Source organism: Panthera pardus, unplaced genomic scaffold (genome assembly GCF_024362965.1).
Source record: "Panthera pardus isolate Hobbes unplaced genomic scaffold, ASM2436296v1 HiC_scaffold_1, whole genome shotgun sequence".
Taxonomy (NCBI): Eukaryota; Metazoa; Chordata; class Mammalia; order Carnivora; family Felidae; genus Panthera; species Panthera pardus.
The window spans coordinates 20,894,816-20,907,573 of NW_026526654.1; the positions used below are offsets into that span (position 1 = coordinate 20,894,816).

At 49.9% G+C, this 12,758-nt stretch overlaps 1 protein-coding gene across 3 annotated transcripts in view; it reads right to left on the reverse strand.

Moving 5' to 3' along the window:
* Positions 1-931: 931 nt before the first annotated feature.
* Positions 932-12,758, reverse strand: part of UBAC2 (UBA domain containing 2) — a 191,847-nt gene continuing 180,020 nt past the window's right edge. Inside the window, exons 9-10 of one of the 3 annotated variants that reach the window (XM_053892494.1) lie at positions 12,673-12,758; positions 9,902-11,067 (exon numbers count right to left, since the gene is read on the reverse strand). In XM_053892494.1, coding sequence (XP_053748469.1) covers positions 11,022-11,067; positions 12,673-12,758 — 132 coding nt within the window. In that variant the 3' untranslated portion in view covers positions 9,902-11,021. Of the gene's footprint in view, positions 1,001-9,901; positions 11,068-12,672 lie in introns of those variants that run through there. The other 2 variants (XM_019444003.2, XM_019444000.2) reach the window with 2 other exon arrangements.

A 12,758-nucleotide genomic window follows, 5' to 3' on the forward strand; every position in this document is an offset into this window, starting at 1 on the left:
GTTACAACCAAGCTGGGAAGCAATGGCTGCCCCAGCGATCATCGTCATGGAGTGGAGTATGGAGGGTCATGTCGTCAGCAGTAGCATCCTTCATTCTGTCCTTGAGGAATTTGTTATGGGATGATTTGCATCCAGCCAGAATTCATGGTGAGGTCCCAACCTCCAAATGGGACTGCATTTGGAGACAGAGTCTTTATTTGTATTTTTTTAAATGTTTATTTATTTTTGAGAAAGAGAGACAGTGGGGGAGGGGCAGAAAGAGAGGGAGAGAGAGAGAATCCCAAGCAGGCTCCAGTGCAGAGCCCGACGTGGGGCTTGATCCCACCAACTGTCAGATCACGACCTGAGGCGAAACCAAGAGTCGGACGTTTAACTGACTGAGCCACCCAGGCGCCTCTGAGACAGTCTTTAAAATGAGGTCGTTTGGGGCACCTGGGTGGCTCAGTCGGTTGGGTGGCCAACTTCGGCTCAGGTCATGATCTCGCGGTCCATGAGTTCGAGCCCCGCGTCGGGCTCTGTGCTGACAGCTCGGAGCCTGGAGCCTGTTTCAGATTCTATGTCTCCCTCTCTCTGACCCTCCCCCATTCATGCTCTGTCTCTCTCTGTCTCAAAAATAAATAAACGTTAAAAAAAAAAAATAAAATAAAAAAATAAAATGAGGTCGTTAGAATAGGCCCTAATCCAACAGACTGGTGTCCTTATAAGATGAAATTGGGACACAGGAACACACAGAAGCAAGACCACTCAAAGACACAGAAGGTGGCCGTCTGCAAGCCAAGGAGAGAGGCCTCAGAAGAAACCAACCTAGCTCACCTCTTGGTCTCAGACTCCCAGTCTCCAAAATGTGAGGACAAAGCTTTTGTTGTTTAAGCTGCCCCAGTTTGTGGTACTTTGCTACGGCAGCCCCAGAAGACTCATATGGTATTTTTAACCTTTCTACTCGATTTCAGGAAAGGATATGGATCCTGCTCTTTTCTGCAAACTTCACACCTCCTACCACCTGTTGAAAGAAAAGGAGAAGCCCAAATACAGCAAATGTTATTTTTCCCACTTATTTTTTTTAGGCACCTCTAAGAGCTAACAATGTGTCACATCTGATGTGAGCATGGCGTTTATGCCGGAGAGTGAGCCTGCTTTTGCGTCTCGCAGGGCCGATGACACGTGGTGTGAGGTTAACTGGCGGCTGGAGCTGGAGGAGGTGCAGGCACCACACACAGTACCGTTCTGCTCACATTCTCTCCCTGGGTCAAGTGGATGTCCTGGATTTACTGAGAAGGTTTCATGCAGAGCCCCCGCTCATCCTACAGCCTAAAGATTATGTTTCCGACGCCCAACTGCCCTACTCCGTTAAGCACTTCTGCGGAAGTCTATTAATCTTATCTGTTGTTTTATCCATGCACTCATCTTTTATATTCGCAGAGTTCTGGTACGTGTGTGGGGATGTGACTGAGAAGGGGAAAGGTAACCACCGTAGCCTCTGATGTCACCTGCCAGTGCAGAGCTGGTGGAACCGGCTTCCACTTGGCTAGAAGAGGAGAGAGGCCAAGGACCCGGAGGCACCTTCCTTGGGAAGTGCTGTCTTGAGAGCTCTGTTACCTCCACCCTTATGGCAAAAGCCCACCACAGCTGGTGGGGACGAAGGGGACTCGTCAGATGGGGACCTCATGAGGTGCAGATTCCATGCCTGCTGGGCCCCAAGGAGCCTTGGTGAGTCACTGGCAGTTCTGGAACCTGGTTTCATGTGCAAACAGAGAACATCAGTCACGATGATCACTGATGTCCTTCCAGCTCTGAGATCTGTGTGATTTCTGTATCTGAGACTTTAAGATGGGTAAGTGCAGCCTGGTTTTCCATGAGTTCATGGGTTTTGCTGTATCTTTAGGGGTTTTCTGTGTGTGTTCTATGTGGGTGGCTTGACTTTGATCACCTGTTTAGCCTCTGGGTGGTGTCTACTTCCTCATCTAGGAAAAGAGTGAATGGTGTGGGGCCGGGCTCACACAATGCTGGGGACAGAAACCTGAAGAAAGAGGGGAGGGGACGGCAGGTGGCAGAGCCAGGGAGAACAAGATAGGGATACGGGCTCAGGAGCTAACAAGTCAGCTACCGTGCAGCCGTGAGGATGTCCTGCCTTGAACCCCATGTGGGAGGCAGGGAGACCAGGTACACTGCTCCCCGGGGCCCAGCAAGATCTTGGTGTTGGAGCTGGTGAGACGCTGTTACTCATTCAGTGAGGCCAGGGCAGTGGGGTGCGGGCAGGCATCTAAGAAGCAGAATAAGAAATCAGGGACAGAGGCCCCTCAACATCCTAATGCTGCCTTTTGGGGGACCTCTTTGGTGACTCTCCCTTATCTGAATGACTTTCTCCACTGTTCGCGGTGATTGTAGCTATGATGGAAATTCTCTCGGCAGATTGCACTCAGCTCGGGGGAAGCGTGGGTCTGAGGGTCGCCCACACCACACGTGTGCCAGTGGCCGGTGGCCTCTCCTAGCCCCTGTTCCTACGTCCCCAGTGGTGTGTCATGCTCACAGAGACACAGCTGTGGTTGTTCCCAAAGCTTCACGTGTCAGTTGTTATTGAAATTAAATAATTTAAGTAATTATTATGTAAACTGATAAAGTACACAGGTGAAAAGAGCTTTATTTATATGTTTGTTTATTTATTTATTTAACAGAGGGAGAGAGAGAGAGAGAGAGAGGCAGAGAGGGAGGGAGAGAGAGAGAGAGAGAGAGAGAGAGAGAGAGAGAGAGAGAATCCCATACAGCCTCCACACTGTCAGCGCAGAGCCTAACGTGGGGCTCAAACTCATGAACCGTGAGATCGTGACCTGAGCTAAAGTCGGATGCTTAACCAATTGAGCCACCCAGGCGCCCCAAGATTTTTTCACTCTTATTTTTTTAATTTTAATTTTTTTATGTGTGAGACAGAGAGAGAGTGAGGGTGAGAGGGGCAAAGGGAGAGAGAGAATTTTTTTTAATGTTTATTTATTTTTGAGAGAGAGACAGAGACAGAGCATGAGCAGGGGAGAGGCAGAGAGAGAGGGAGACACATGTCCGAAGCAGGCTCCAGGCTCTGAGCTGTCAGCACAGAGCCCAACGCGGGGCTCGAACCCATGAACCGTGAGATCATGACCTGGGCCGAAGTCAGACACTCAACCGACTTAGCCACCCAGGTGCCCCGGGAGAGAGAGAATCTTAAGCAGGCCCCACATTTGTGGAATCGGGGCTCAATCTCACAACTGTGAGACCATGACCTGATTGCAAATCAAGAGTCAGACGCTCAACTGACTGAGCCACCCAGGCACCCCAGGAGCTGTTTTTATAAGAACTAAGTGCAATGCTTTGGAAAGTTTCATGGATGTAAACTGCTAACAGAACCAAATCTGCTGTAAAAATAGGTATGAGTGTGACAACTATGAGACATCAGAAAAATGTAAAAACCCAGGATGAAATGCACTCCTCTCTGATTGCTTCACTGAGTTCCATGCTAGCTGTGATAGAGATCCAAAGTGGGACCTGTAATCCGTGCAATATGGGTGTGGATTTTGAAAGGTACAAGCTTCTAATCAGCACAACTATCATTAAAAATAAAAAGGCCTTAGCTCCAGCAACACCAGAAGATTGATGAATTAATTACACTGTCATGCTCTAACTTAAAATATTTAATATATGGGTTCTATATACATATACATGGGCATATATATTCACATCCAACATTAACTGAGTCAGTACCAGTCCCCAGCTTAAGGTAGGAGAGCTTCTGGGGCGCCTGGGTGGCTCAGTCCATTAAGCGTCTGACTCTTTATTTTGGCTTGTGTCGTGATCTCATGGTTTCTGAGTTTGGGCCCCACATGGGGCTCTGCACTGACAGCTCAGAGCCTGGTTAGGATTCTCTTTCTCCCTCTCTCTGCCCCTCCCCCACTCCCACTGTCTCTCTCTCCCTCTCTCTCTCTCAAAATAAATAAACGTAAAAAAAAAAAAGATAGGTGGGCACCTGGGTGGCTCGGTTGGTTAAGCATCTGACTTTGGCTCAGGTCATGATCTTGTGGTTCATCGGTTTGGGCCCCGGCTCCAGATTCTGTGCTGACAGCTCAGAGCCTAGAGCCTGCTTCAGATTCTGTGTCTCCCTCTTTCTCTGCTCTTTCCCCCATCGTGCTCTGTTTCTCGAAAGTAAATAAATGTGAAAAAAAAAAAAGAGATAAGAGAGCTTCTGCCATGTGCCGTTTCTATTAAAGATAGTGGCCATTCTTTTAGAGGCTAGAGATTTATTTTATTTTATTTTATTTTATTTTATTTTATTTTATTTTATTTATGTGAATAAATTAAGCAATATATCCTTTTTTAAGATTAGAAAAAAAATTTTTTTTTAAGTTTATTTAGACAGAGAGAGGCTGTGGGTGCATGTGAGCGGTGGGAAAGGCAGGGGCGGGGGGAGAATCTCAAGCAAGCTCCACACTGTCAGGGCAGAGCTGATGTAGGGGCTCGAACCCACAAACCATGAGATCATGACCTGAGCCGAAACCAAGAGTTGGACCCCCAACAGACTGAGCCACCCTAAGACTGAGCCAGGTGCCCTAAGACTGTAGTTTTAAGTCATCTCTATATCCAGCATGGGGCTCCAACTTACAAGCCTGAGATCAAGAGTCACCTGCTCCACTGACTGAGCCCTCCAGGTGCCACCTTATTGTGTCCTCTCTCACTCACTCACTCACCCATTGGATGCCTGGCGCATGCGAGGAAAGCACAGCTCTTGCCCACAGGGGACTTATTACGGTTATTTCAGCCCTTGCAGGGAGGCACCCAGCAGAGAATCACTGGCGGTAGCAGAATCGCTGGTTAGCTGTCAGGTACACCAGGAGCATCTCTTAGCTCGGCTTCTAGGAGGGTCCCCTTAGAGGGCTGGGCCTGTGCTGAATGCTGCCTCCTGTTCTGTCAGGTGCTGGCTATGGGTCCCTGGCCCCTGACGCCAGGCCTGAGGAACCAGCCCCTCCCTTAGTCCCAGCAGATCCGTACCCTGCACCTCCATGAGGTGGAAGGCTCTAGACCCCATGTGGCTGCAGCATATGCAAGGATCAAGGTGGGTTAATTTCCACCCGAACCACAAGCCCAGGCCGGACATCACAGTCCAGGGGTGGCCTGGGTCTGGTGCTCCTTAAGGACATCTCTACCAGCTTTGGGCAGGAGGGATAAGGTTTGAGCCCATGCAGGAATCTCCTGGAAAGCATCAGAATTCCTGGGTGAGTCCTGAGGAAATGCTGTGCTCTGCACCCAGCCCCAGCAGGGGCTTGGCCAGAAGTGTCCTCACGGAAATGAGGGTGGGGGTGTGTGAGAAGTTCCCTTGGTGCTATTCCTCTGGGCTGCAGCCACACTCCACTGGCGGGGGCACTCCCAATGTAGGGGTGCACTAAGCCTCCTTGTCTGAACCCCCAGAAGTCTGCAAGCCCTGAAGAGGGATGCAAGATTTGTGTGGAGGGTTTGAACTTCGTATCGAGGATTTTATAATACAGAGGTGTACATATAACAGCATCTATGTAAGATGTTAAAAACAGACCCTCCTTTGCTCCATACCTTCTCCACTTCCTTCCCCTGCCCCCAAAATAATGATAACCCCCGAATTTGTTTCTATCATTTTGGAGTGGTTTTGAACTCTGAATTTAGAAATGTCGTAAGTATTTAACATGGCTCCTCATACAAACAATCAGGATCAAGAGGCTGGGAGTGGGTATTTGGCTCTATTTGTTGTTCTGTCCACATTCAGCCTGTCTCTTCCCAGACGGGAAAAGGGCTGGCCTTGGCCTGCTGGCTTTTCCAAGTATTTCCTTGACTTTTTTTTGCTTAAACAAAATAAGTGCGCTTCCTCCTTTTAAACAGGTGCTCAAGGCAGAGGCGGATGTGGACATCACATTCATCTTTGTGCAGATTTAAACACAACCTGGTCCCCACCTGCTGAGGAGGCAACATCTTAGCCACCACACCCCCTGGTGTGCAGATGTGGCCTGTTCTGGAAAGACTTCTGTGATTCTTGCAGCTTTATGCATATGAAAGACGGGTTAGTTCATAGGGACAGAAACAAGGGTTTTACAAGATCTGCACACATAGTAGGAGGCCGGACAGTTTTCAGATATAATGCAGCACTTCTGTCGAACATCATTACAAAATCTCACAATAAAACCTCTATACAAACAGCTGTTGAGACAGCAAAAGAGCAAAACCGACCACGGTCCCCTGCGAACAGGATGACAGAAAAGTCAGCTAGCTGGGCTGTTGGGGCACCTGGGGGCACAGCACATCTCTGAAGGTGCAGGGGGGACAGGAGAGGAGCTAGGAGCTGGGACCCCCTTTCCCACCGTGAAACAGGCCCTCAGCTTTGGTGTTCCCTGTGGCTTTCTGATACATTCTCCTCTTTACAGCCCAGCCTAGCGAGGGATTACCTGACATCTGCACTCTCAGTACTTAATTCAAGTGCTAAATTCAGAATAAGTCTCTAGAGACTGGCACCACAGGAAATCACAGCCTCTGTTTAAAGATTCCAAAGGCATCAGGAGTGCCTGGGTGGCTCAGTCGGTTAAGTGTCCGACTCTTGACTTTGGCTCAGGTCATGATGTCATGGTTCCTGAGCTGGAGCCCTGACTCCGCCTCTGTGCTGATAGCTCGGAGCCTGCTTAGGATTCTCTCTCTCTGCTCCTACCCTGCTCTCTCTCTCTCTTACTCTCAGACTAAATCAACTTAAAAAAATGTTAAAAAAAAAAAAAAGATCTCAAAGGCATCAAATCCAGTCTGCCACTTGGGTTCCACCTGGCCACCGTGGAAAAGATAGCACACTCAGCTTTGCTGGTGGAAGCCACGTCAGCCGGGGCACTGAAGACTGAGCAAAGTGGCAGAAATCCAACTGAATGGGGTTCTCACATGCCTGGGCTGAGCACTGGGGATTGTGGAGGTTTTCTCTGGTGTGAACCACTGTGGGTGGCTGGGTTACCCTGCAATATTTTTGCTGATGCTCCTTTTGCAGCAGCCAAGTGGAGGCCCTGGGATGTCTGGGTCCGGCCACGGCAGGGGGCAGGGTGGGGTGGGGTGGGGGGAATAGGGGGGCGGAGGGCGATACCCTCCTGGACAGCCTTGGAGCAGTCCCAGGGTCCCTAAGGCACTCTTGTATTTGGGTGAGAACCAGGGCGGGTCAGGGACCCCTGTGCCCTACGCCTTCTCAGGAGCAGCCTGCTCTCTCTGCCCTCTCCCGCCAAGTCTCTCCTCAGACCCCAGGGCAGCTCAGAACAGAGAGAAAGGGCACAGTGTGGGTTGGCCTGAAGGTACTACAAGGGGCGGTGTGTGCTGCTAGTTCCTGGGACCGTCTGAATTTGTCTAAATCTCTCAGGGCTCTGAAACTCCCACGACATATGGGGTCAGCAGACCAAAACACTACAGCTGATCAGCAAAAGTGGCCAACAAGCCTTTATCCACCTCTGGTTGGCCCCACGTCATCCACTCTCCTCAAGCTCCTGGCCCCTCGCCTTCCTGCTTTATTAAGAAGCCAGAAACTAGCACTTGAACTTCTTCAACTTTGCTCAAAGTTTACAGCTCACCTCTAACTTCCTTAACTATCTCTGGTTCTGGAGGACAGAAGCCTTCTTCTTCGTTCCCAAGGCCAACCTCTCTTCACAGTTCTGATTATACCCCTTCCAGGGCCTACAGCTCCGGTCTCTCATCACCAATTTGGTTACCTTGACCCACAAGCTGACCCAGGAACAGTGTCCCTGCCCTGTCTCCTCCCTCCACACATTTCCCGGACCAGTGCACACAGCCGACCTCTGCTCTCTCTCCTGTTCTCTGTTCCAGCTCTTGTTGCTGGCATCCGCCATCGCTGGGCTGACACTAACCCCCCTTTCCCTGCAGCACTGCAGATGGGCCCCCTATGCTCACCTCCTCCACTAGAAATGCAGGAAACTAACCCTCTTCTTTCCTCTCTCCATATTCTGTCACCTGCCTTCCTCTGTGATCCCCAGAGCAGGACTCCGGATCTTTCCCCTCTTTCCAGATTCATTTTCCACATCTGGTGCCCACTCTCCCAGCCCCCAGGCTCCCAAGCCTTGTCTTGAAATCCCAACTCTACTGGGGCACAGCCATTTAGCTAGTGTGGGTTCTCCATGAGATAGCAAGCAGGTTAGCAAATTCACATGATTCTGGTAAGTCTTCTTACATGAGAGACTGAAGTTTGGGAACTAAAATTTTAGTCTGAGCCAGAAGGCAATTTTGATATTCTTGGTCTGTCCCTTTACAAACACACTACAGGGGCTAGGGGATTCTGAAAAATAAACTTTGATTCTCCCAAATTAAATATCACTTCAGCTACCTGAGTAAAAAAAAAAAAAACAAAAAACAAAAACAAAACCCCTCAAGTTTATGATTTAGACCCTGTCATTTGCACTTGAGAAGCACTGTGGCAGAAATCTACACTCAGGGACTCAAAGTTCTAGGTGCTACTGTGGAATGCGTGCATTCACAATTTTATGCTCAATTTCCTTGAAATCATTTTCCTTTTGGAATCCCAAACCCAGTCCAAGCTGATGAATCAGAACTCCAAAGGCAGAGTCTCCTTAATTTGAGGAAGAGGGTGGGGGGGTTCACAACAGACAACAACTTTTTCCTTCTTCCTCTTGTCAAGTCGAACTGGCTTACTTGAAAATGAGGCCCAATCTGTTGCTGCCATTTGCACAAAGTCAAATGTCTACATGAACTTTTCTAGACGTCAGGAAACCAAGCCAACGACTCGCTGATGCCCCCGCCTGGCACGCGTCACTATGCATCAAACACAAAAGGTTTCTCTTTGCGGGGGTCGGGGGTTAGGGGGGTGTCCCATCAGCCCCAAAGATTTCTGGGGGTCTTGACAGGATGCGGGGTATTTTTGGGTATTCAAACCCGCAACCGGTGGCTGTTGGGTCAAAATCTGCAGGAAGCAGCAGTGGGCCAGCGATGGGAACTCCAGCCAGGTCAAGAGGACGTGCCCAAGACTGAAGAGTCGGATGTGTGTGGGGTTGGGGAGTGGTCGGGATCGGGATGATCTGGGGGGTGCTGACTAGGAAGATGGCAAAGGCCGGGCAGTCATATGAAAAGGATGGAAGCTAATGGAAACTTGGCAACTACAGGCAGCTGGGAAAGAGGCTGGAAGTCAGGAAAAGCCTGAGGGGGTCTCCCAGCTCTGCCACTGTTAGGTGCAGGGCTGTGGCCACACGGCCAGCACTGCCTCAATTTACACTAAATTATACTTCCTGCCGTGGAAGGGTGCTTGGGCTCCTTGGGCAGGATGAGGGTCTCTGAGGTGTGATCACCTCTGCTTGAGGCCTCACAGTGGGCTCCTCCCCGTGGGGCTCTCTGCCCCCATCCTCTGTGAGATGCATGGAGAAGCCTCAGGTGAGTGAGCACTACGCCGGTGGTTTGGTGTGACTTTGCTCAGTGCTGTTTGAGAAAAGGGGCATCGAAGATGGCGGATCTCTGGACGCGGGGCGCTGTCTCCTGGGACCCCTGCACCGGAAGGTCAGGGGTGGATCCAGATGGGCTCAGAGGTTAGTACTTGCATACACCTCTGTGCTGGGAGCCACTGGCCTGGAATGCAGCTGCAGATGCCCGCTGCCGTCCCTTCAAGCTGACAAGAGACACTTGGAACCACCTGGGCTCCCAAGTCATCCCAACTCCCCGTTCCGAGCAGCCTGATGCCCTAACAAGCCTACGGATGAGGCCTCACGGGGCCAGCGTTACAGGAACAAAGGGGCCTTTTCTCTCACTTCCAAAGAAAAAAAAAGCACCCAAATCTTCTGAAGAATGATGAGCATTGGCAAAAAAAATGTTTTATATTTGATAAATTACACAGCTTAGAACAAAGATTTAGGTAAGTGGAATAAAAAATACCGCAAAGTAAAACACATTAAAAACTTTATTATAAGTATTACACTTGTCCAAATTTGCATCAATTTGATACATTTCTGCTCATTTTGCAGAACGTAGGAGTCACACAATTGCCTTTCCCACCTCTGCCTCCCTTCGGCCTGGGCCCGTGTCCTCCGCTGTGTGCCCTGCCTTCAGCGGAAGTCCTGATGCGCCCGGGCCGGGGAGGACGCGCCTCCAGCGCAGTGGGCCCTGTGGCTGTTCCAGGGCTGAGCCCCTGCTCTCTCCATCCTGTTTCCACGTCCAGCCTGAGAGGCTAACTGTAGATGTTCTGAGCAAAAGGAACCCCAGCTAAGTTTCACAGAGTTTTCCAGAACCTTGAATCAGTACTTGATGATCATGATTTCTTAATGGAGGTGAGGGAAAGGGAGTTGGAAAGATTCCCTGGACTGAAATGGGCCGGAACAGTGTGGATAGGGTTTGGTTCTCTGTTTTTCCCTTCACACTCAGGCCTGGCCAAGACTGTGTGCAGCAGACATGCCCTGCTCACCCCCTAGGAAAGGTGGACACCAAACAGCCACTGAGGCTTGAAAGCAAATTTGAGGAAAAAAATAGTGATGAGAAAAAGTCCATAAGGAATATTTTGCCATGTTCTTCCTGAATAACATTCCCCTTTGTCCAGTGGTAGCATTTATGATCAGATATAATGTAGGAGGATCCATTATAGTAAAAAGAATATTACAGTAACTTCCCATCAGCGGTGCTATTCAATTGCTTACAGAAACCTGCAACTTTAATGTATTTTAAACACATCAGGAATGAGTGATGATTTTCCAAACTAAGGAAAATGCCCAATAAAAAAATACAGAAAATACATGCTAGTTTAATGGCAAACTTATTTTCGATACTCTTTTAACAGCAGTGATCTTGGAATTAAGGGAGGAGCAGCGGGGACCGCCCTTTGCCCACGAGAACATGGGAGACCGTCAGCGCCAGAGATCGTGACCTCAGGCTGATTCAGTAGCGGGGCCGGTGCCCGCCCGCTGTGGGCGGCAGCTTGGCCAGTCTGTGTGTCGCTGCCCAGGACCCTCAGTGCTGCAGCAGGAAGTTGGTAGCCACATTCAGGTCATTATTTGAAGCTCTCAGGGCTTCTAAAGCATCACCCCTGGAAAATCCCATCTCCATGAGCCTCGCAACCTGAAAACAAACAAAACCAGAAACGTGATGAGGCTGAGGACCCTGCTACTAATCCATCAGCCCCCCAGGTGCTCTTCAGGAGAGTTTTGCAGAGAAGGTTAAAAAAAAAAAACAAACCCTAATTTTCATTTCAGTGTGAAATAGGATTAAAAAAATTTTTTTTAACAGGCACATTTTAAAGTGCTTAACGTATGGCTAATAAGTGTAATTATCTCATTTAACTCTCATTTGAGAGACCAGGAATGAGTCTCCAAGGGTCAAGCGACCCGCCAGGACCAGCAGAGGGTGGACGAGCCCGTGGGGTGTGGCCTGGAAACCCAGTCTGCACAGCAGCCCCGCTCACACGACTCTGCACGCCCTTTCAGAGTCAGGTGGGATTCCCGCGAACAACTTCTCCAAGTCACGTTTCCTTGTGCGTGTGAACAATAGCTTAGTTGAACATTAATTTCTGATGCTGGCAGACACCGATGACAAAAATGTGTGCAGGTTCTTGGAATCACACGGCCAGGGAAGGAAAACCTGCCATGTGAGGTGCAGCATTTGCTAAGGTCCTGGCTGCGGGGGCTCTCCAGGCAGCAGCCGTGTGCACCGGGAGGTGAAGCCTGGGGCAGAACCAGGGGGATGGACGTAGCGAAAGTCACCAAGGGTAGGATGAGGCTTCCATTTTCGTGACCACAAATCCTGAATCTGTAAACACAGAGGTTTCCTGCACTTTCAGCATAGGATTTCCATGAAGCAGGCAGTGCCACTGAAATTTAGGCATAACCTATTTTCCCATTTACAAATGTATTATAAATAGATCTATGACGCCAGACCAGCCAAAGGAAGCTATTCTTTGTACGTATGTTGAAACATACTTTTGTAAGTTTTGTAACACATGTTGAGATTTTCCCCACGTGTGGGTTAAAGAGGCTCTTGTGGACTGAGGACTTGGTCACCACTTCTGATCCTTCCTGTAGAAAATAGTGCCCTTGGTACAAAGTGTATGGAAAATGCCTGATGCTGCGGGGGTCGGGGTGGGTTGTGGGCAGGGCTGGGGGAAGGAGTGAGGAGGAGGCCGGGGGGGGGGGGGGAGGGAGGAAGGTGGGGAGCCCAGTGGGTGGCAGGGGAGGAGATGGGAGTAAGCTCTCTGCCCTGCCCACACCCAGACCCCTCGTCCCTCAAGGAGCCTCAGGGAGACAGATGCTAACCGAGCTGAGCAGAGGCAGACATGCAGGTGACACTTCTGAGAGGCGGGTTCTAGCTCGTGTTTTCCAAACCGAGGCTGTGATCCCTCACGAATGCGTCATGAACACTCAGTGGGTTAAGAGGAGCATTAAAAAATGTATGCAGCGAGGGCCCTCCTTCCAGAAAGCTTCCTTTCCGTTCTCCACACGCACACACGTGTCTGCTGCAGGCATCTCTTGCTGTGGGCTGTGGCGAGACACCTGACAGCTGTTTTCTGAAGGGACGCTTGGTGCCTGGGAAAAAGGCCGTCACATGTGGGAGACCCACTCCCCGGGCTGGGGGACAGTGTGGACAGAACGGCAAGAATCTTCTGCTTTCATTTCCTGCTCAAGGAAAGAACCACCTTTCCCAGAGTATCACAAACACTCCCTCACTTACTGGCCAAGATGGACAGTTCTTCCTCCACAGAAGCAGAATCTGCCTCTCGCTGTCATCCGTGGGACTTCAAAGGTCCTAATTTCACC